The sequence below is a fragment of the Rhinoderma darwinii genome, chromosome 3 (genome assembly GCF_050947455.1).
Source record: "Rhinoderma darwinii isolate aRhiDar2 chromosome 3, aRhiDar2.hap1, whole genome shotgun sequence".
NCBI classification, from domain to species: Eukaryota; Metazoa; Chordata; class Amphibia; order Anura; family Rhinodermatidae; genus Rhinoderma; species Rhinoderma darwinii.
In genome coordinates, this window is record NC_134689.1 from 303804289 (window position 1) to 303828312 (window position 24024).

The window sequence follows — 24024 nt, forward strand, 5'->3', positions numbered from 1 at the left end:
ACAGCCGCTGCCGTCGTGTCATTTCCTCCTTGGCTCCGTCTGCGCACCCTACGTACGCGAAGTGAGGTCAGGTGACTTAAAGGGGCTTTTTTTATCCAGGACATTTATGATATATCCACAGGATATGTCATAAATGTCCGGTAGATAAACATTGTTCTACCTCTTTGTGTTGTGGCTGAAGCTTGTGATTTCCGACCTGGAAGAAGAAAACGGCGTAACTTGCTGAGCTACGCTGTTTCTGTAAGTCACATAGAACTGAATAGTAGTTACGGAAACAGCGTAACTCGCATGCTACGCTGCTTCCGTAACTCCCATTCACTACTATGGGAGTTATGGAAACAGCGCAGCTGAGCGAGATACGCTGGTTTCTTCTTCATGGTTGCAAATCAGTCGGAACACAGAGAGGTAGAACAGGGTTTAGGGGGCCCCGTTCTAGAGGTGGGACCTGCATCTATCTGACATTTATGACCTATCCTGTGAATAGGTCATAAATGTCCCTGATGGGAAAACCCCTTTAACCCATTAAGGTCCGAGCTATTTTTTATTTTTCATTTTCGTTTTTCACTTCCTGCCTTCCAAGAGCCATAACGTCTTTATTTTTCCTTCAATAGAGTGATGTGAGGGCTTATATTTTGCGGGAGGAGTTGTAGTTTCCATTGGTAGCATTATATACCATATAATGTACTCGGAAGCTGAAAATTATTTGCGGGCTGAAATTGGAAAAAACTGTGATTCCTCCATTATTTTTTGGGTTTAGTTTTTACGTCTTTCACTGTGCGGTAAAAAATACAACTTAACTATATTTTGTGGCTCAATACGATTACGGTGATATCAAATCTATATAGATTTTTTTAAGATTTTTTATATTTTACTACTTTAAAAAAACAAACTTTTTGTTAAAAAAAAAAAAAGAGTTTTGTTTCACCACATTCTGAGCGCCATAACTTTTTTATTTTTCTGTGTATTGAGCGGTTATGCGGGCTGTAGTTTTTATTGGCACCATTTGTTGGTACATATGACTTTTTGATCACTTTTTATTAAATTTTTTTGGGGAGCTAAGGTGACCAAAAACCGGTGATTTTGGCGGTTTACAATTTAAATATTTTATGGCGTTCACCGTGCGCGTTTAATAACGCTATATTGTAATAGTTCCGATTTTATGGAGCGCACTCCAAACATCACCCCCCGCACCATGACGTACCGGTGCGTCAAGGGGTTAAGTAAGTCAGAACAACTTAGTGCTGCGAGTTCTTTTCAAAACTTACCATTGCAAAGAGATGACTGCGCTTCAGACTGACCGACACAGTAGCAGCATCATCAATACCGGCTAACACCACACGCCTCACCAAAGAGAACCAGTCCCAGCCATCACATTAGGGGTGAGTTCATTCAATGTTTGACCAAATATAGCAGGCTAATTTTTAAGTTGATAATTTTGTATGGCCCGCGAATGATGTTATAAATATCCAAATGGTCTTTGGCATAACAAAGGCTTCCCATCCCTGGTTTATGGCAATCATCACTGGATAAAAATGTCTTCTTTGACTGGCGGAAAGCTTTTTCATCCATCAGAAATGTATTAGACATTTCTCTCTAGTGATGATTGTTATTGCTATGACTGTATGGTGTAACAGGTATCGATAAATAGGTGGTCAGCGGATTTTACACTAAAGATCGGGTTCAGACAGGATAGGCACAGTGTAAAAAATTGATTGATTTTTTGTTTTCTGTATGTTGCTATGTTTTGTTTTAGCAGGATATTAGGAGCCCTGCTTGAGCACTATGATGCTGATTTCTCTAGAGTGTTTTTATCCTCCTATGAATCGATGTATGGTGTGGTATAGAACATTACATCACTGGAAGAGCCTTCCCCATGTGTAATGTCTAGGTGTTATAGATCGATATCACTCCTCTTATAGTAACGATCCTTTCCCTAGGAATACACCTATTCTGATATATAACTATTTGGAAAATTCCCTTCCTTCTCTTCTCACTGCCGCTTGTCAAGATGAAAGCGCTCATCAGCTGACCGGCGGTCGGTGAACTCTTTGATTAAGCTTATATACACATCTAATGATATGCACTGTCTCTTCCTCCTGTTTCTACGATCTATGAGTAGGTGCAGATCACTGCTCTACACTTCTGACGCTCTTATCCAGCGAGTTGAAATTTGTATTATAACTGATTACACCGTCGGCACAGTTGCCAACAAATTGTTGCATTATGGTGTTAAGTTTGAAACAATATAAGTATATGTACTGCACTTTCACCTGACAGCCAAGCCTGACTACTAGTCTCTCTTAGGCCTTATTCACACGACAGTGAAAAATAATGTCCATTAAAAACTGATCAACTGTCAGTTTTTCATGGCCATTTTGCATCAGTGTTTCTAAATTTTCATCCATTTCCAGTCCATCTGTCCGGTATTAATGGCCGTTTGACATCCGATTTGCATCAGTTTTTCATGGCCATTAAAAAAACTGATGAATTTCATTGGTTGGGCCTTTTTTTGTCCCAGCCCCCTGAAAACACCCAAAGGAAGGTCACATGTTCACCTAGACACTATTTACAGCGCCCCTGTATATGATGTCACATACCTCCCTGTATATGATGCCACGCAGCCCCCTGTATATGATGCCACACACCTCCTGTATATGATGCCACAGACCTACTGTATATACCACACAGCCTCCCTGTTTATGATGACACACCTCCCTGTATATGATGCCACACACCTCCCTGTATATGCCACACACCTCCCTGTATATGCCACACACCTCCCTGTATATGGTGCCACACACCTCCCTGTATATGGTGCCACACACCTCCCTGTATATGATGCCACACACCTCCCTGTATATGATGCCACACACCTCCCTGTATATGCACATAGACCTCCCTGTATATGATGCCACACTGCCTTTATGTATATGATGCCACACAGCCTCCATGTATATGATGCCACACACTTCCCTTTAGATGATGCCTCACAGCCTCCCTGTATATGATGCCACACAGCCTCCCTGTTTATGATGACACACGTCACTGTATATGATGCCACACACCTCCCTGTATATGCCACACACCTCCCTGTATATGATGCCACACACCTCCCTGTATATGATGCCACACACCTCCCTGTATATGCACACAGACCTCCCTGTATATGATGCCACACAGCCTCCATGTATATGATGCCACACAGACTCCATGTATATGATGCCACACAGACTCTATGTATATGATGCCACACAGCCTCCATGTATATGATGCCACACATTTCCCTTTATATGATGCCACAGTCTCCCTGTAGATGATGCCTCACAGCCTAACTGTATATGATGCCACACAGCCTCCCTGTATATGATGCCACACACCTCCCTGTATGATGACACACACCTCCCTGTATATGATGACGCACACCTCCTGTATATGATGCCACACAGCCTCCATGTATATGATGCCACACACCTCCCTGTATATGATGCCACACAGCCTCCATGTATATGATGCCACACACTTCCCTTTATATGATGCCACACAGTCTCCCTGTAGGTGATGCCTCACAGCCTCCCTGTATATGATGCCACACACCTCCCTGTATATGATGCCACACACCTCCCTGTATATGATGCCACACACCTCCCTGTATATGATGCCACACACCTCCCTGTATATGACACACACCTCCCTGTATATGCCACACACATCCCTGTACATGATGCCACACACCTCCCTGTACATGATGCCACACACCTCCCTGTAGATGATGCCGCACACCTCCCCTGTAGATGATGCCGCACACCTCCCTGTATATGATGCCAGTCTCCCTGTAGATGATGCCACAGTCTCCCTGTATATGATGCCGCACACCTCCCTGTATATGATGCCGCACAGCCCCCCTGTATATGCCACAGCCCTCCTGTATATGATGCCATAAAGCCCTGATGTATATGCCACACAGCTCGACATTAATGCCCTACATACTCACCGATGCAGCGCTGTCTTCTTCAGGTAAGGCTTCTCGTCTTCACGGGATCTGCGGCGACGCGATGACACGCTCATCGATTCACCGATGCAGCGCCGACTTCTCCTGGTCTGGTCGTTATGTCTCACGGGATCTGCGAAGGCGTTTACGTCATCGCGCCGCCTTCGCAGAACCCGCGAGACACGGGACCAGACCAGGAGAAGTCATCGGTGAGTGTGTGTCATCGAGCCGCCGATAGCCAGCAAGGGAACTAGTAGTTCCCTTGCAAATCCCCATGTCACAGATCAGTTTTTAATGGTTGTTACATGTATTGACAGCCGTTAAAAACTGATCCATAGATTTCTATGGGGGCCGTCAGGCCATTAAAACGGCCAAAAATAGGACATGTCCTATTTTTTGACAGCCATGATTCACGGGCCGTTAAAAAAACCGGCCGTGTGAATGCACCCATAGAACATCATTGTTCTGAAAATGGACGTGTGACGGCGGTTAAAAGAAGGGCCGTTTATCACTGTCATGTGAATAAGACCTTAGTTGCCTGTCAAAGTTTAAACCTTTGAACCTGTATGACATCAGAGTCCCCAAGACTCATCACTTCAATAATAAATAACTTTTATCCTCAACCCTCTGGATATCAGCAGCGCTTTTCTGGAAATCCCCATTTTTCTTTGCTTCCTTGTTGGAGTGTATTCTTGATATTAAGCGGAGGTGATCCATCACCCACTGGCCGGGGATAGCAGCTGCTGACAACTTACTGTCTGAACGCACACACTAGTGTTGTACCTAGCATGTACAACCAGACAAGGTGAGCGCTTATGATCTTTAGACGCTCATGTATAAAACTGTTGGATTTATTGCACGATGTGGCGCCCTATGTGCCCCTTTTTTCTCCTTTAGATACTGCTATCTCCTTAATTGAAGCATCTTTTGCCAATTAGCTCTTAGAGAAGTCCTTACTTTTTCTTCTTGCACAGTGGAGGTTTACTCAATAAAAGACATGAACAGTACAAATGTCTGTGTTATTGGTTTAGTTCAATTTTGTTTGTCCAGAATTGCGACTTATAACAATGTATTCGTAAATCAATGCAGAAATATAGGTAATTCTAAAGGGTTCACATACTTTTTCTTGTCACTGTACTTATGTAGCACCAACATATTCCATGAAACTGCACGCAGACTGGAATCACTCATCAGTCCCTATCTCCAATGGAGTATACAATCAATTTTTTTTTATCTCATATATATATATATATATATATATATATACACACACACACATACATCATTGCTACAAATTTATGGGAAGAAAGTTGACATATCAGCGTGTTTTTGTTTTTAATGTGGGAGGAAACAATCACGCACACAGATCACATTCTTCACACAAACGTTTTTGTGGAGTAAAGGATAAATATCTGCACAGTGCTACATATTTACCTAAAGGGTGAAGTGACAAGTGTAGCATGTGAGCAAAGTGTACCATACACAATATTTGGGGAAATGTATCAAAGCTGGAGCAAAAGAAAAGTGGAGCAGTAGCCCAGAGCAACCAGTAAGTTGCTGCTTACATCTCCCTAAGGGCTCCTGAATGATGACTGTCTTGTCATTGTGCAATTATTATTTATGGACCTTGGTTCCGCACTTTGTCCAGACATCATCCCTTTTGTGGGCAGTGGTGAGGAACTCAAATACACACTGCTGCTCAGGCGATCTGTCATATTGACTTGAACAATTTGTAGGCTAACAAAGTGCGGTTGAATGTTACGTGTATGGCCTCTGTCAGACAGCCGTAATATGGGCGCGTTTTAGCGTCTGTATTACGACCACAAAAACTCCCAGAACTCCCACGGTTCTATGAACGGAACTTAGATCACCTTAGAACCTGAAGGTCTGAAAGAGGCCTAAATCTTTTTGGTAAAACTATATGGTATTTTGCAGGCGTGTTGTAGAATAACTGCCCCTGTTCTTATTTTATTGTGATCTTTATAGAGTATACAGATTGAAAGCATTTCTGGAGAAAAGAAGAAAAAGGAGGACGGGGCTGTTATTTCTACGGTATGGTCTGTTTATATTTGTGTAGCGCAGTTCTAGATATATACTAGAAAGAATACTGATGCTGAATTACAGTTCTCATACTACTGCACAGATAGGAAATGTCACTAGATTTAATATAGTAGTAAATAATGCATCTTTTTCTTTCTTAGGCCAAAGTCCTTAGAGACACCAAACCAATTCCAAATTTAATCTTTGCTATTGAAAAATATGAAGAGATTCTTATAAAATTATCTAAAAAGTCAAAGGTATGTCCGTCCGTCCCCTTTACAGCTTTCATTTACCTCTTGTTACACAATACATTTATCACAACTCCCTTTTCTGCCATGTCAGGTCAATCTGATGCAGTACATGAAGCTCAGTACTTCTAGAGACTTCAGGATCAACGCAGCCAGTCTGGATGAAGCGCTGCAAGAAAAGGGATCTGATGAGGAGAACAACGAGCAGGTAGGGATTTCTGGCTACTCTCCTTGGTATGTCTATCCAGACATCTGAGCAGGACACGTGTAGCAGCCAATAAATCCGCTCCGTACAGCTAACTGATCCATTATATAGACCCATGGCTGAGTTTTGGACATGGCTTGACATTTATTTTTTTACTCATCACTGCAATTTCTTTTATATTATTTTGTTTTTCTTGATTCCATTTACAGTCTGTGTCGGAACAAAGTGAAAGTCAAGAACCAAAAAGAAAAAGGCGGAGGAAGTAGCTGCGGTATCGGGCACTTCACGATGTAATCTCACAACTTTATTTACACTACATGTGCAATTTACAGGAGCTGAAACCGATTTGTAATAACAACATTATTTTGCATCATGAATGCGCAGAAACTCCATGGGAGCTGGGTGTAAACAAGTCTCATTTGCGGATGGGTCAGCTCCCCTTCTCCAAATCACCATTGGTTACTTTAAGTAATTCATAGATATCCAAAGCTTCACCTGCAAAAAAGTTAAATAAAGCAAAATGGTATGTTAATATAGCGGTCTAATAATCTGTAATGCTTAAAGGGAGTGTCAGGACTTTTGTTCCTCCCACCACTAGATAAGTATGTCTAAGCTTGTCTCCCCTACACTTGTGGCTGAAATCCACACCCTGGAAAAGTTGGTTTTAATCTTCACACGCGGAATAGGAAGCATTCGGCTCTTTGCTGTAACTTCTCCCCAACCCCTCATTTGCACTTGAGGCGGAGGACCAGTAGAGCTGCCAATCAAGAGTAGAGGGGAGGGGTTTGGGGAGAAGTTACAGCGAAGAGCCGGACACATCCTATTCCGCGTCTGAAGATTAAAACTCCTTTTCCAGGGTGAGGATTTTAGCCAAACACGGACATAGGAATTTCTAAACTTGTCTCCCCTACACCTATCTAGTCGTTTTAGCGGTGTGAGGTGACAAAAGTCCTGACAGACTCCTTTTAAATGATTATTAAAATTAACAATTCATTGTGTATGAGGGGAATTGCTGCTAAATAAACAGTTAAAATATCCTAATTGATTTATTATTGTAGTGGTTGTTTGCATTACCAAGGGAAAAGTTATAACCTGATAAAAGAAAAATAACGGTTTATAAAAAAATCATAAGTGTCCTGTATAAATTACTACCGGACAAAGGAATGGAAAATGGGCTTGTATTAGTGAATCAGAATTTAGAGCAGCAGCTAAAGTTTGGCCATTGCGCAAGCTTTTTATAAGGCCGGATTCACACACGCATGCAGTTTTTGGCTCCAGTGTTTTTTGTTTTTTTGTCGGAGCCAGAAGTGGATTTAAAAGACGAGAGAGGTTTGTGTCCACTCCTGTATTCCAAAACGTTGTAATTTTTGGGTGGTAATCCTCTTATTTGATTTTTATATCATACGCTGTGCCCATAGTCAGGTATTTATGAACAGTCAGTGATTTGTTCTAGTTATAGATCTGATGTGGTCTTTTAAAGGGATTGTCACAAAAATGAAGCCTTGTGTGTCATGTTAATCAGACTCGTCATAAAAGTGCTGAGCTCAATGGAGAAACTACTGTGCATACCAAACCCCCACCAAGTCCTACTTTTACCACAAGTCTGATTGACCTGTCAAATGGTGTTTGAGACAACCGCTTCAAATGTTTTCAATACTTCGTTGTATAAAATGTATTATACAGATTATTTTATTCTATATAAATGTTCATGCCTTTACACAATAAATACGGTTCATGTTATACCGCCGGGACTCGCTCTTATTTACAATGTTCATGAATTATATATACAGTGTACCTGGGTGAATGCCATATCTCTGCTCTAAACCAGTTGGGTTTGATGGAGTTTCACAATCCATGTTCACTTCTTTTCTGAGACACTGATCAATATCTACTGCACTGAAAAATGCCACTGACTGGGGCAAATCCGGCATTCCCAACTTGTAGGCAAACATACACCTGGAATTAAAAGAGAAAATACAATATCAATGCATTCATTGGCCTTCAAAGCATTAGATCTATTCTTTCATATCATCCCAGGGCCGTGCACGTCTCATTTTTAATAGGGGTCATTCTGATTTCTCCTGTCATTTTATAAACTGGTCAGTAAAAATTGCATTTGCTTTGCCAAGAGAAAATAAGTCATGGCTCTGATCTCAACATTGTTTAGAGCCTTTCTTCTTAACCTGGGTACTTGTACGGTCTTCATACTGTGCTTCTAATAGGTGCAGCACAGTAATATGATGATGACCTCGGCGATACTATGAAGTCATTTGAGTAGGGGGTACTTGGCACACCAGTAGTTTTGGTGCAATTTTTGGCTTACATTTTTTGAGCCAAACGCAGAATTGGACAGAAAAGAAAGGAGATGCATCAGTCTTTTATTTACACGTTTCCTTCCTTTTTGATAAAGTTTTAGATTTAAGAAAAGAAATTTAAAAAAAAAAACAGCCAAAAACTGCATCAAATTGGAGTGTATGATCCTGGCGTGAGGAGAATCAGCGACTCAATCAAGCCATTACAAGAGATGTAAAATAGGGTGGAGGAACCCTGGAGCAGCAATTCACACATGGTCCATGTTATTTTACTGCAACAGAGACTAACTTTGTCATCCAAACAGGACTGCCACCAGGGCAGAAGGACAAGTACTTACATTAAGGGTATGTTCACACGCTGAGTTAAAAACGTCTGAACATACGGAGCTGTTTTCAAGGGAAAACAGCTCCTGATTTTCAGACGATTTTTAAGCCACTCGCGATGTTCGCTGCGTTTTTACGGCCATTTTTGGAGCGCTTTTCAATAGAGTCTATGAAAAACAGCTCCAAAAACGTCCCAAGAAGTGACCTGCACTTCATTTTCATGGCCATTTTTCAAAACGGACGCGTAAAAAAAACGGCCCATCGGAACAGAACGCCGTTTTTTCCATTGCAATCAATGGGCAGATGTTTGGAGGTGTTCTGCTTCTGATTTTTCGGGTGTTTACGGCCCGAAAAACGTCCGAAAATAGGTAGTGTACCCGGATACTGAAAAACTGCGAATCAAGCCGGTAATTTGATAATGGAGGTCACATCTGCGGCCTGTGTTTGGCTGCAGCGGCCATATGTTGTGTTGAAACGTCATCGATGGAGACCAAAGAACAGACCAGCGGGGGACCGGGATTCATCGGCAGGGGATTGGTAAGGTGAGTATCTCTCTGATGCTTTCAAGAACTACTGGGGCATGTAGTTCTGCTGCCACTAATAACTACTATTCCTGTCAACACAACAGAAATAGCGTTTACATCAGAGTACATGTTGTGTCCGGCTCTTCTGTGTCATCACTATTGGCCATTACACGACTGTCAGCAGAGTTGTTGTTTCCTTACTGGCTATGGAGCTCAGTCTCATCCTCTTCGTCACTGTAGCCATCTGCCAATAGCACAGGAATGGTGAAGGGGAAAGAGCAGCACTTATGGAAAAGAAAAAACAATGATGCTGTTGTTTTTGTACGGCGTTCACGATGTGGCTTATATAATGTGTCAACTTTATTGTTTGGGTCATTATCATCACAGCAATACTATATATGTATATTTTTGGGATGCTTTTACAAAGTAAAGCCATATTTTATGGAAAAAATGTTTTTATTTTATATGAATACTTTATTTGAAAAAAATACATATATTTTTCTTATATATTAATAAAAAAATTTAGTCCCACAAGGGGACTTCACAATGCAATATTTTGATCGCTTCTATAATGCTTTGGTATACTTCCAGTGTAAAACTAACAGGCAACCTATCAGGCCATGCCTCTGGCCTCTTTGTTAAGCCCCCCGACTGCCATGGCTTCCTCCCTCCATCAAACCACTTAAATGCCACAGTCACTATTAAAAGGGTTTTCCAGTCCCTAAAAATTGATGGTCTATCCTCGGGATAAGCCATTAATAGCTGAGGTGTCGGGTCCAACTCCCGGGACCCCCACCGATCAGCTGTTTTGAAGCGAGTGTAGCGCTGCTTCTCCTTCATTTCTACTTGTTCGCTGTCAACCATCGACACAGATGTAGCTGTGATTCACAGTATTGCAGCCTTCTCCAATTCACTTCAATAGGAGAAGGCTGCAATACATGTGTCGACAATTCAGTGAAAAAGTAGAAACGAAGGGGAAGAAGCTCTTGTACGAGCGCTGCGCCCCCTTAAAAACAGCTGGTCGGCGGACCCCGACCCATCCGCTATTGATGGCCTATCCTGAGGATAAGCAATCCATTTTGAGAAACTGGAAAACCCCTTTAATAGTGGCGGAGTTTAAATTATGACATCACAATTGTTGGTTATATTTTACGTGTACTCTGCATAAGGACACCCCTATAGATACTGGTCGTGCAGCAGCTGAATTCATATGTTTAGGAGGAGATTATATATATTTTTTTAGTTTCTACTCCTTTACTCATACCTGTTGGTACATGGTTCCACCACTACTTTAATTAGAATTTGAGGGACCGGAGTGTAAATAAATAATGGAACAAGTATGTCAAATGACCCTAGTAGGTCCACCTAACTAGTTATGAAAATTTGTCCGGACAATCACTTTAAATAGTAGTAGTAATAATGACATCACAAGACACATGACATCATAGACTTGGCTCCTCACGTCACAATTGGTGCTGGTGTGAAAGTTCTAAAACTGAAACAGATTCTGTCACTTGAGGATGACTGCTTGAAAGGGACAATTCCAGATATGTACTTGCTATTCACTCAATGCTATAAGGCCGTATTCACATGTTGCCGTTTTGTTACCGGTAAGCTACGATTACAGAAGTACTGTGAACCTTGACAAGTGAACACGGTCTTACGCCTTGTTCACACAGTGTAGCTCGGTGTGCGTGGTAAAGTTTAAAACTGCACCATTAAAACCCCTTTAGGACACAGATGATTTTTTCAAATCTGACGTGTCACTTTATGTGGTAATCACTCCGGAATACTTATGCCTATCCAAGCGATTCTGAGATTGTTTTATCTTGACATATTGTACTTTGTTAGTGAAAAAATTTGGTCGATAAATTCAATATTTATTTGTGAAAAACTTCAAATTTCCCCATAAATCACCCCATTTTGAAAACATCACCCCTCAAGGTATTCAAATCCACAGTCAGAAAGTATATTAACCCTTTAGGCGTTTCACAGGAATTAAGGCAAAGTAGAGGTGAAATTTACAAATTTTTGCCGAAATTAATTTGTAATTAAATAAAAAAATCTGTAACACAGAAGGTTTTACCTGAGAAATGCAACTCAATATTTATTGCCCAGATTTTGCAGTTTTTAGAAATATCCCACATGTGGCCCTAGTGTGTTAATGGACTGAAATACAGGCCTCAGAAGCAAAGGAGCTCCTAGTGGATTTTGGGGCCTCCTTTTTTTAGGAATATATTTTAGGCACCATGTCAGGTTTGAAGAGGTCTTGTGGTACCTAAACAGTCGAAACCCCCCAAAAGTGACCCCATTTTGGAAACTACACCCCTCAAGGAATTTTTCTAGGGGTATAGTGAGCATTTTGACCCCACAGTTTTTTTTGCAGAAATTTGTGGAATTAGTCTGTGAAGATAAAAAACACCTTTTTTTCTGTGGAAACCTAGAATTTTTTCATTTTTACAAGGAATAAAGCAGAAAAAGCACCCCAACATTTGTAAAGCGATTTCTCCCGATTACGGCAATACCCCATATGTGGTCATAAACTGATGTTTGGACCCACAGCAGGACTCCTTTTGGATTTTGGAGAGCAGATTTTGCTGGATTGGTTTTCAGTGCCATGTCGGGTTTGCAACACCCGGAGGGACCAAAACAGTGGAAACCCCCCAAAAGTTACCCTATTTTGGAAACTACACCCCTCAAGGAATTTTTCTAGGGGTATAGTGACCCCACAGGATCTTTTTTAAAGCTAAGGTGACCAAAAAACAGCGATTTCTTACAGCGTTCACCGTGCACAATAAATTACATTTTACTTTATTCTGCGGGTCGGTACGATTACGGCGATACCATATGGGTATAGTTTTTTAAAGTTTTGCAGCGTTTGCACAATGAAATTACATTTCTATAAAATAATTTATTTTCTGAGACACCCTATTCTGAGCCGTAACTTTTTATTTTTTCGTCAAAAAAGCTGTGGGACGGGTTGTAGTTTTTATTGGTACTATTTTGGGGTAAATGCGACTTTTTGATCACTTTTTATTCTATATCTTGTGCGGGGTGGTCCCCAAAAAATAGCTGCTGACAAAGTTTTCCGTTTATTTTGTTTGCGGCGTTCACCGTGCGGTAAAAAGAACATTATAGTTTCATAGTTTGGGTCGTTACGAACACGTTGATACCAAATATGTGTACTTTTTTTTTTAACGTTTTCATTTTTTACCTATAATAAATGACTTATTATAGGAAAACAAAAACTTTTATATTTACACTTTTATAAAACATCTTTATTAACTTATTTTTTTTACTTTATACACTTTTTTTTTGTTGACCTGCAGCTCTGATCTCTGCTAGAATACATTATACTACCTAGGTAGTGTAATGTATTCCAACTGTCAGTGTGACGTCACAGTCACTCTGACAGTAAGTCTACGAGGACCAGCCAGAGGCTAGTCTTTATAGGCTTCCACACATGGCAGACCCGGAGGCCGTTGCCTGGCCTCCGGATGCCATCACAAGCATCAGCAGCCCCCACAATTGCATGGGGGCTGCTGATGTGCTACAAACCCCCTAAATGTGGTGATCGCAATCGAGCACCACATTTATCGGGTTAATTGTCTAAATCAGTGGCGATGAGCCGCTGATCGGCAACACTGGAGTGTCAGCTGTCGGGGACAGCTGATCTCCCAGTTCCCGATGCACACCTTGTCGCCGACAGTGTGCATCAGGCGACAACACAGTGATTTCCTGTCACTCTGACAGGGAGCCTATCAGGACCAGCCGAAGGATGGTCCTGATGGGCTTCCGTCCATGGCAGACACGGAAGCCATTGTTTGGCTTCCGTATGCCATGCTAACTATCGGCAAACCCCGCGATTTCAGACCGGGGTCTGCCGATATGCTAGAAACCCCTAAAATTCGGCGATTGCAACCGATCGCTGAATTTAAGGGGTTAAGTCGCCGAAATCAGCGGCAAAGGACCACTGGCCGGCAAGAGTGGAGTGTCAGCTGTCGCCGACAGTGTGCACCAGAAAAAACTCAGTAACTGTACGTCCTCGTGCGGGAGGTAACCTCCCGCAATGACGTACAGTTACTTACTCGTGCGGGTAGGGGTTAAAGGAGTTGGCCCACAGAGAGCAGGTGGGCTTTGTACCCGGCTGTGATAATGCCATAAAAACCATGTCCCTCGTAGCAAGGGCTCGTGACTCTGGCTCTGGCCTCTGCCTGTTCTCTGTGGATGCTAAAAAGGCCTTCGATAGGGTTAACTTGAAGTTTCTAGAGGCTGCCCTTCACACTCTCGGCCTAGGCCCTAGGATGATACAATGCATCATGGCATTATATAATAGACCCACAGCAAGGATTTGTGTCAACGGATTCCTATCCTCCCCTTTTGTAATATCCAATGGGACTAGACAAGGGTGGCCATTATCTCCCTTTTTATACTTATTAGCAATGCAACCCTTAGCCAACACCCTACGAGCCAATCCATCCATACAAGGCTTAACCACTAGTACCCTTGAAAACAAACCATCTTTTTGCAGATGACACGATTCTATATGTAACATCGCCGAGAGTCCCCATCCCCCTCAGTTATACACGAATTTGACACGTATAGTAAACTAAGCAACTTCAAAGTCAACTCCCATAAATCAGAGATTGTAGATATCAACCTTTCCCAAGAGGAAGTAAATTGTCTTAAAACTAAGTTCCCATTCAAATGGCATTCCTCCTCTTTAAAATATTTAGGGGTATTTATTCCTTCAGATACGGGACAAGTTTTTTTCTGCAATCCATTGAAAGGGATCTCCATAGTTGGTCCACTTCAATTTTGCCCTGGTTCCGGAAGGATTAATGTCCTAAGAATGGATATCGTACCCAGTCTATTATATTGCATCGGGGGGGGGGGGTGCCAATGAGGTGGGAGAGGGAGCCCCCCCTCTAAAACTACTTTGATGCGGCGGTCGTTATTGACCGCTGCATCTAAAGGAGTTAAACGTGCCGGGAGCTTTTATCCCTACTGGCGGTGCTGTAAAAAGGCTACTGTATCTGAATAAAGCACGTAAGTGACCAACGTATAAACACCTATGGGCGGTCACTAACGGGTTAGTATACATAAGCAATAATGTGGAACACAATGTTAAAAAGTGTTGCGATATATTTTGCGTAAGGACTTGAGAATGCGTGCATGTATGCGAAATGGCCGTAGGCTATTTCAGACACTTCCCGTCTTTTATTTGTGCTGGATTTTCAGATTGGAGTGCCATAGATCTATTTGTCCATGAGGATAACCCCCTTCTCTGTTAGGCGCCCTGCTGCTGGAAGCCCAATGATTAACTGTTTTGCACATATGGAAAAAACAGAGCACAAAACTTCTGTCCCAAATAAAATTACTCTGATGGTTGCCATTTTTAGTGTGCCCTCACTTCTACGCATAACATACTACCTGTAAGACTGGATGAACAAGAGCAACAGTATATACGCTATGTAACGGGACGGTGGGGCAGATCACACGCACACTTCTTCATTGAAACTTATTCCATTGCTGTTTTTAACCCTTTCATGACTAGAGGTGTTTTGAGCCTTCATGGTGATTTTTTTTCTATTTTTTTTTTAGCCTACTGCAAATGTTTTGTTTCTTTTTTGCGGGACACATAGGGCTTTCAACGTGCTTATCAATTCATTGTGTAAGTCTTTTTTTTTAGGGAAAATGATTAGAAACATGAAAAAAAAAAAACAGGGTTTCCTAAAAGACGAATATTTTCCTAATATAGCGATGTCATATGTGTACATTATGTAACATAACGTTGCTATAGCGATGAGAAGAAGAAACATTTTAGCTTTAAATGTATCCTCCTCCTCTTCCTGTGGCTACATTGAGAGGATGAGATTAAGGAAACAACAACTCTGCGGACAGTCGTGTAATGGCTTATAGTGATGACACAATTTATACGGTGATGTACAGGAAATTTTGGTTGACCGGAACAGTGCAGGTATTCGTGGCAGCAGTAAAACATTTTCCAGCATTTGTTTTTTTTAAAAGCTTTAGAGAGGTTCTGAGCCCATTCACTGGTGAACTACAGGTTCCGGGCAAGGCAAAATAACTCCAGTGCCCTAAAGAACAAAAGGACTTGTTCACACTTCTGTATGATTACAGCAGACAAATTGATAACGGACATTACTGTCAGCTATGAATTCTCTTATCCAGAGATTAAAGAGACTGTCACCTCCGAACACTCCCCTAAACTACAATAATTGGTATATAGCTCAAAATCATGTCAGCGTGTTATAAAACATAGGTAAAGAAAAAGACACTAATAATAAAAACATAATACCTTGTTAGCAAGTTTGTGATCTGAAGAGATAATGCTGCGCGGTATCGGTCCTCACTGCGCACTAAATAGCGAACTTCATCATGGATGCTAATGCAGAAACGCCCATCAATGTCGTACTCCTCAAGAAGCCACTTCATGGCGACCAGCATAAGATGAAGGTAGTCAACAGCCGAACTCTGCACAACCCAGTTTACTCTACTGGTGATAAACTGTAAAAAGGAAATCAGGACTCAAACTATCGGCAATATTACGACATGGCCTAATGGTGGAGGCAGATTCATCAGGAATTCCAGTGCCGTCATAAAAGTTGTACACTAAATACTCAAAAGTAATAAAAGGCAAAAAACCTATATATATGTCACTACATGTAATTAGACAAATTGGCCTACATTTATTAATATTCATGTATTTTGCAGCAATAAAATTGGAAAGGGTAGTTGTTGAGAATTGCACCTAATATATTAAAAGCGGCACGTATCTTGATAAATTTAGTGCATTTACAATTGTCTTTGAATTGTTTTTTACGTCTGCTACGGGCAGCCGTACATTTCAGCCTCTTAACCTTTGCTAAATAAGTCAGATAAGAAAAAGAACAGGAGAGAAAAGTTGGTGCGGTCAAAGACAAATGTTACAAAGTTGGCCCAATATTTACATGTGACATTTTAACCAGTGCAATTTCTGCCAAAATCAGGCCTTAAAAAAACAAAAAACTTTTGGCCATTAAAGGAGTATTCCAATCTATCTAAAATGGCAGTTAACCTAAATGTAAGAACTTCAGTAAATAGCTTTTTTTCAAAATGGTCTTCTCCCGAAATTGGGCTTGTGACACCCTGGCCACCCTCTTTGTTCTGTGCTCGTTGTCTGGGTTACAGCCACCACTGTGGTACTGCAGTGGTGGCTGCACTTGCACAGTTTTTTCTGATTCCTCTGTTGTAGAGTATGGCCGGAATCTTCGGAGAGCGCTTCCGATCGTATGGGCGTTTGGTCTCGGCCCGGCCACTTCTCCTCATCGCCACGGACTAATAAGGACAGCCTCAGGGCATGCACAATAGCAGCCCTGGAACCACTGAATACAGCGTCACCACACACATAGCTTCCGAGCCCTTATCGGCGCTTTCACAGTGTCATTATGGGGTATTGGGTGCAGAATGATGGGGAAAAACGTGAACTTTTTTCATTTTAGCACACGGCCTGAACATAATAAAATGTAAAGGGTCTGAAGACTTTTCGAATGCATTGTAGATTTAAAGCAACTTTATGCTACCCTCTCTGAGGGCAGCATAAAAAAAAATTAGTAACAGACACGCTAATTTCATTGGTATGTCAGTTAGGGCTTGTCCACACGTAGCGGAATTGCGGATGGAAAATACGCAGCAAAATACAGTAGCAGCAAAGTGGGTGAGATTTAACAAACCTCATGCGCACACTGTAAATATTCAGAGCAGAAATTCACCTGCGGTGCGTATTATTCGTACCGCAGCATGTCAATTCCTGCTGCGGAAAGCGGACTGAATTGCTGCGTTTTTTCAGAGGAGATGTCACCATCTCCCAACATTATGAAAAACGCAGCAAAAGCTGCACCACTTTCTGCAGTAAAAAACGCAGGAAATGGTGCGGTTTTTCCGCAGCGGAATGTCTCCTAGTTTTGGAATTGCTGTAACGTGTGGACAAGCCCTTATGGTGCTTTGCGAAAGAATTCACCCCCACTCCTATTAGTGTTTTTCCTGGGTTTTTTTCCCCCCTAGAATTAAAATGGATTTTTAGGGGGTTTGTACCATTTTATTTACACAACATATCTACCAATTTGAAGGTGCAAATTATTTTTTACTGTCACAAACAATAATTAAGACAAAAAAAACAAAACAGAACTTTAACCCCTTAGTGACCAAGCAAATTTTTTCGTTTTTCCATTGTCGCATTCAAAGATATATAACTTATTTTTTCACGTCAACATAGCTGTATGAGAACTTGTTTTTTTGCGGGATGAGTTGTATGTCAAAGGAGAACTGTACTGTTCCTGTGAAATTCTGTAAATGTACGTCATAATGATGGTGTGGGCACAGGAGCTGCGCCCGTGCTATCACGTGCGTGTGCTGGCTGTATTATACAACCGACATGTCTCTCTAACGCCCGGGATCGGAGATAACACCAATCTCAGACTTTTAACCTCTTAGATGCTGCAGTGAATGCTGACAGGTGCATCTAAGTGGTTAGACAGAGGGAGGGGCCTCCCTCTGTCAGCCCATCACACACACGCGAGTCATGATGGGTTGCTATGCCTAACAGAGGCAGAACCGAATAGGAAACCTGTGTCAAAAATATTTTAATATCATTATATGTGTGAACCGAAATTGCTTCACATGGACGGACAGTTGAATCAGAAAACAGCCGACAGAGGGAGAGGATGGCTATTCTATTCCAAGACTTCTGGTTTATGACTTTGCATTCAGCTGTTACAAAGGCAACCTGACAAAACTTGAAGACATTGTATTTCTTTTGGCTAAAGATACACACTAAGATGAGATTGGGATTCTGTATGTTACCATATGTACAATGTATATGTTTGCAAGTTTCTTATAAATAATGACGCCCCCTAGGGCAGAGACGGTTTTGAACGCTGCGTGTCATGGTCTCTCTCCAGCGGACCGGCCTCTCAGATCCACCAGTGAGAAAGCAACAGTTAATTTGGAACTCATAGACAAATGCAGATAATGTCCAAATTTAAGGGACAGACTAAATTCTGCAGCGACACCTGTCAGAGATACGCTTTATTAAAGTGTATTTTATCAGTGATCAAATAGTCTAGTCCCCTAATGGGACTAAAAAACAAATTAATTAAAGTTTTAAAAATATTAATAAGACTTCCGGTTCCGGCGCTGGGGATGCAGGACGCGAGTGACTGAGCTCCCGCTCCCGTCCAGCCTGTAAGCTCGCAATAGTCGCTACGGCGACGATAATCAGCGGGGAAGTCACCAGCCTTGCACAAGGCAACATCATCGGTGGTGCCTGTATGGACAGGTACCTCCTCAGAAGCGCGCAGAAGCCAGCCATGGAGGAATCAGCCGCGGCCGTGGTAAAGGGAGGTAAGATGGCGGCGCTTCCCGCCACTGCGACCCTGCTATACACACAGGAAGATGAGCTGCAGCACCATCAGTCCCAGCTTTCAAGCCCGGCAGAGCATGTACTGTCCGCTCTTCCAGTAGCCATTGACTATGTAACCCTGGCCCGTGAAGTAGCCAAGCAGATAGCGCCAGACCTGCAAAAGGCGCTGGAAAAAACGGTGCAAGATTCTCTAAACCGCGTGCATGCGGAGCTGGCACAAGTCACTATCAGAGCTGATGAGTTAGAACAGCGTATGACGCTGCTGGAGGATGAAAATGAACGCCTGCAATCCAAACTCAAAGGGGTGCTGTCTGTTACTGCGCAGTTGGGGGACAAGGTGGAGGATCTGGAAAACCGCTCCAGGAGGAGTAACCTGCGACTGGTGGGGCTGAAAGAAGCGGTGATATCTGCTGATTTGCAACGAGTGTGTGAGAGGACATTGCCGGAAGCCTTAGGTCTCCCACGTCCATGCCGGGTGGAGAGGGCGCATAGAGTGGGGCCGGACCCCAGAAACCTCCCAGCAACAGCTGACCACAATTCACATCGTCCCAGACAAGTGATCTTCAAACTGTTGGATTACAATGACAAGGTGGCAATCATGAAAGCTTTCCGCAGCAGATCGCGTCCTTTGGAAATAATGGGCATGAAAGTGCTACTATTTGAGGATTTCTCGGCGGAGGTTGCAAAACGAAGGCGGGCTTTCAGCAAGATCTGCACCGCGCTGTTCCAAGCGAGAATACGCTTTAGCCTGCAGTACCCAGCCATCCTGCGGGTGTTTCAAGAGAACGGGTGGAACAAGGTTTTCACCACTCCACAGGAAGCGGAGGACGCACTTGCGGAGCTTTGTGGGAACAGATCACAGCAAGAGGAGCGTCACAGTCCAGTACATAGTCCGCAGCGCAAGTCAAGAGAAGACAAAAGGAACCGGCTAAATATGGAGCGTACCTGGGCAGAAGCCTTAATGCCCACACCTGGAAGATCCCGGGGGGGTCGAGCCGGAAATAGAGGGGACTCTCCGAAGCCGCAGAGGCGAACACGGGACCGCACCCGATCCACGTCTCCTGATTGACGGACGAAGTCCTTTTTGGCGCATTTTATTTAAGCTGTTGTGATGATGATTTTGTGGACGCTGTAGACCAATTGCAGATTCCGACCAGATACAGATAAGTTTACAGATAATCTGAAAGTTATTGAGGGGGATATTTTGCGGTCTTATACAGCACTATGTTTCGGTCAATAGTTGACCTATTGTTACAATGCTACAATGTTATCAAGGTTGAAGTATATGCATTCTGATATTTCCCTGCTTTTTCACTGCAAGATATTTGTGAGGGAGTTAGATCAGGATCTGAGATTGTCCCTGGTGGGCGGGATTGAACGGGAGTGATACAATGCCTCCCCCACGCAAGGGATTAGTGTTATCTGTTACAATGGCAGACTGAGGGAAATTGTGGTAGGAGATAGGGGACACGGAGGTAGGGAAACCTTGAAGCGAAGCAAGGTTCATAGGGAAATGTGAGGATGCAATCCTAACGGACTCTAGGCTGTTAAAAGTAATGATAAGGGAATGTACATAAGGGTGCGCAGGCGACAAAGAGGTACTGAGGGGGCAAGGACAGGTGTTACTTCCTCATGGAAGGAGCCATATAGGCAGGCTGGGGGGGAGGGGGAGGGAGGGGCGCGTTCTGGCATAACAGAAAAAAGTGAAGTCACATACACCAGTGGGTATTAAGGGACTGCTAACCCTTGCCGCAGGTGATTTTATGATTTTGTTATGTAAGGGATGGTTGGCATTGTTGGTTCTGGCTTACAAGCCAGGGTTTGGTTATGATGTTAATGTTAATGTTTGTACATGGCTCTTTTGAAAAGACGGATCTGACTCCCTGGACTCCACACGACTTTTAGGCACTTTAGCTCAATAACATGAAAATAGTTTCTTGGAACGTTAAAGGGCTGAGATCCCCACAGAAACGGACCAAACTTTTAAGGCACATGAAACGATTGCATCCTGATGTGGCCCTATTGCAGGAAACCCACCTTACCGAGCCGGAGTTTAAGTATTTGCAAAAGTTCTGGGTGGGTCAGGTTTTTGGCTCATCGGCAAGGGAGGGTAAGGCGGGAGTTATAATTCTGGTACATAAAAACTTTGCGTTTACGCTGGTGTCCCAGGAGCGGGATGACAAGGGCCGTTGGATCCATCTAGTGATGGAACATGCAGGGGAAACCATCAGTATTCATAATGTGTATGGCCCAAATACGGTTAACACTGGTTTTTTTGGTCACTTGGAAACCCAACTCCAGCAGGATCGCACTAGGTTTTTGATTTTAGGGGGAGACCTTAACACTGTAAGGTCTTCAAAGGAGGATAGGAGCGCAGGGACTAGTTCGCAGAGAAATAGAGATAAGATCTTGCCCGACTTTTTAAGACACACGGCCCTAATAGATGCGTGGAGGAGTTTACACCCAGATGCGCGGGAATATACACATTTCTCTCATGTTCATCAGTCATGGTCGCGTATTGATTATTTGTTAGTTAGTGACGCAATGGCGCGACGTTTACGTGAAGCGGCAATTGAAGATTTAGTTATTTCGGACCATGCTCCGGTTACCATTACATTGGCTGACACAGTAGCTTGAGGAACGGATTTTATCTGGAGGTTTCCCGCTTTTCTGGCAAAGGATGAGGGCTTTACACAGAAGCTTAAGGGGTGGAGGATGGAATTCGATGGGGATAATGTAGCGCATCGCTCGGAACCGTCATTGTATTGGCGTACAGCCAAGGTGGTAATAAGAGGGAAAATCATGCAGTATATGTCTAATCTTAAACGTAAGACGACCGAAGGATACAAGGCAGCGAGCGACAGATTACGGCGTGCGTACACAGCATTCCTACATTCGCCATCAATGCTATTGGGGGAGGAATGGAAGGAAGCCAAGCGACAGTTTGATCAATGGTTAGACAAAAGAGAGAGTATTTACCGGTCCCAATTTGATGCTGATTTAATGCGTTTCGGCAATAAGGCGGGCAAATTATTAGCGCGGTTAGCAAAGGGGAGGTATGCACCGGCACATATTACAACACTTAAAGAATCAAACGGAACTCCTACCTCGGACCCAAAAAAAATCAATACCATATTAAGTAAATATTACCAAGCCCTTTACTCAGAAACACCCATAGATCTCCAAAAAGGGAGGGAATTTTTGGAGAAGGTGAAGTTGCCAGGGCTCACCCAGGAGCAGAATGGTCATTTGAGCGCGGAGATTACACTAGAGGAAGTTTGGAGCGCCATTAAAACATTATCTAACGGAAAGGCCCCGGGTCCGGATGGATTCACAGGGGAGTTCTTCAAATCTCTGAGAGAAGAAATCCGCCCTACCTTGGTGGCATATTATAATACTTTACTAGGAACGGGAGCTTTACCAGCAGAGGCCAAGGTAGCGCATATAAAGGTGTTACCCAAGAAGGGGAAGAATCCTCTTGACCCGGGGTCGTACCGCCCCATCTCGCTGATAGATCAAGATCAGAAATTGCTCACAAAAATTTTGGCCAATCGACTGGCTATGTATCTACCCATACTGGTGGGAAAATCTCAGGTAGGCTTTGTAAAGGGCAGGGCTGCAGTGACAAATTTACGCAAGGTATTGACGGTGCTAGAAACAGTCAGGCACGATCCCCAGCCAGGTACCAGGCCGGCACTTTTAGCGCTAGACGCAGAGAAAGCCTTTGATAACATACAATGGGAATGGCTGGGGATGGTGCTAGACAAAATGAACATTCAGGGAGATTTCCGGGTCTTCCTGAAGGGAGCCTACGATAGCCCGCGTTCACTCCTCGGGGTTCCTATCAGATCCCTTCCAATTGCATAAAGGAACACGACAGGGTTGCCCCTTGTCGCCCCTGCTATTCAATCTAGCATTGGAACCTATGGCCAGATTCTTGGAGGAATCGGATATGTTCAGAGGCATTCAAGTGGGATCTTGTGCAGTGAAATTAGCCCTGTTCGCTGATGATGTCATACTTTTTATGTCAAACCCTCAGGAGCATTTAGGGAAGGTTTTTCAATTTTTGCAGGAATTTGGGCAATGCTCGGGATACAAAGTCAATATAGCTAAGAGCGAACTGCTGGAGTTGGGCAGGCCATTGCCAAAGACCTTTTGGCAATCCTTGGGTTGCGGGATATCACCGGTGGAACACTGCATTACCTATCTGGGTATCAAAATAGGGAGGGTACCAGACACTCTGTATGGCTTAAATTATCCCCCATTAATAAAAAAAATACAAGCGGAACTCACTAGATGGGGCCAATTGCCGTTGTCCCTCTTGGGAAGATGTCATCTGATCAAGATGGTTAGTTTTCCTAGATTGCTATACCCCTTTCAAACGCTACCTCTCTTATTGAAGCATGTGGATGTCTCGAAATTGACGGCTTCATTCACTAAATTTATATGGGCAGGAAAAAGGCCGCGCATAGCACTCACCAAGTTCATGATGGGTAAACAAGAAGGGGGTGTGAACTTTCCGAATGTCAGGGGTTATAACGTGGTCTGTCTTATGCGTCATGTAGTAGATTGGCTTCATGAAACAAGCAATTATTCCAATTTAGATCTGGAAGGGGAGTATGCTTCACCCTGGAACCTGAAAGCTTTGTTACATTGTAGAATCGATTCTCTTCCGTGCCGTCTCAAAACCTCCATTGTATTGAGAGATACAGTTCTAGCTTGGAAAGTGGTACGTAAGCAGTTTGGGTTACCCCACCTGGTATCGAAGTATATGCCGTTGAGCGGTCATCCGGAGTTTTTACCGGGAATGGATAAGGGGGACGGAATTGCCTCATGGGGGAGGGTAGGCATTGGTAGCGCAGGGGATCTTATGCATACAGAGGAAAAGAGGTGGTTAACTGGGGAGGAAATCACCGCTAAACTCAGGCCCATAGTAGATAGAGTCAATTTTTTGCAAGT

General features: G+C 43.1%; 2 protein-coding genes across 7 annotated transcripts in view; one reads left to right on the plus strand and one right to left on the minus strand.

Annotated features, from left to right (window-relative positions):
- The window catches only part of FANCI (FA complementation group I), a 98420-nt gene extending 90199 nt beyond the window's left edge, over positions 1–8221 (plus strand). For all 5 annotated transcript variants that reach the window (XM_075858177.1, XM_075858174.1, XM_075858175.1 and 2 more), the window contains 4 exons: positions 5975–6040; positions 6190–6285; positions 6371–6484; positions 6691–8221. In XM_075858177.1, coding sequence (XP_075714292.1) covers positions 5975–6040; positions 6190–6285; positions 6371–6484; positions 6691–6747 — 333 coding nt within the window. In that variant the 3' untranslated portion in view covers positions 6748–8221. The remainder of the gene's footprint in view (positions 1–5974; positions 6041–6189; positions 6286–6370; positions 6485–6690) is intronic.
- The window catches only part of POLG (DNA polymerase gamma, catalytic subunit), an 87049-nt gene continuing 69797 nt past the window's right edge, over positions 6773–24024 (minus strand). For both annotated transcript variants that reach the window (XM_075858179.1, XM_075858180.1), the window contains exons 20-22: positions 15964–16172; positions 8277–8437; positions 6773–6976 (exon numbers count right to left, since the gene is read on the minus strand). In XM_075858179.1, the coding sequence (XP_075714294.1) occupies positions 6912–6976; positions 8277–8437; positions 15964–16172 (435 nt within the window). In that variant the 3' untranslated portion in view covers positions 6773–6911. The remainder of the gene's footprint in view (positions 6977–8276; positions 8438–15963; positions 16173–24024) is intronic.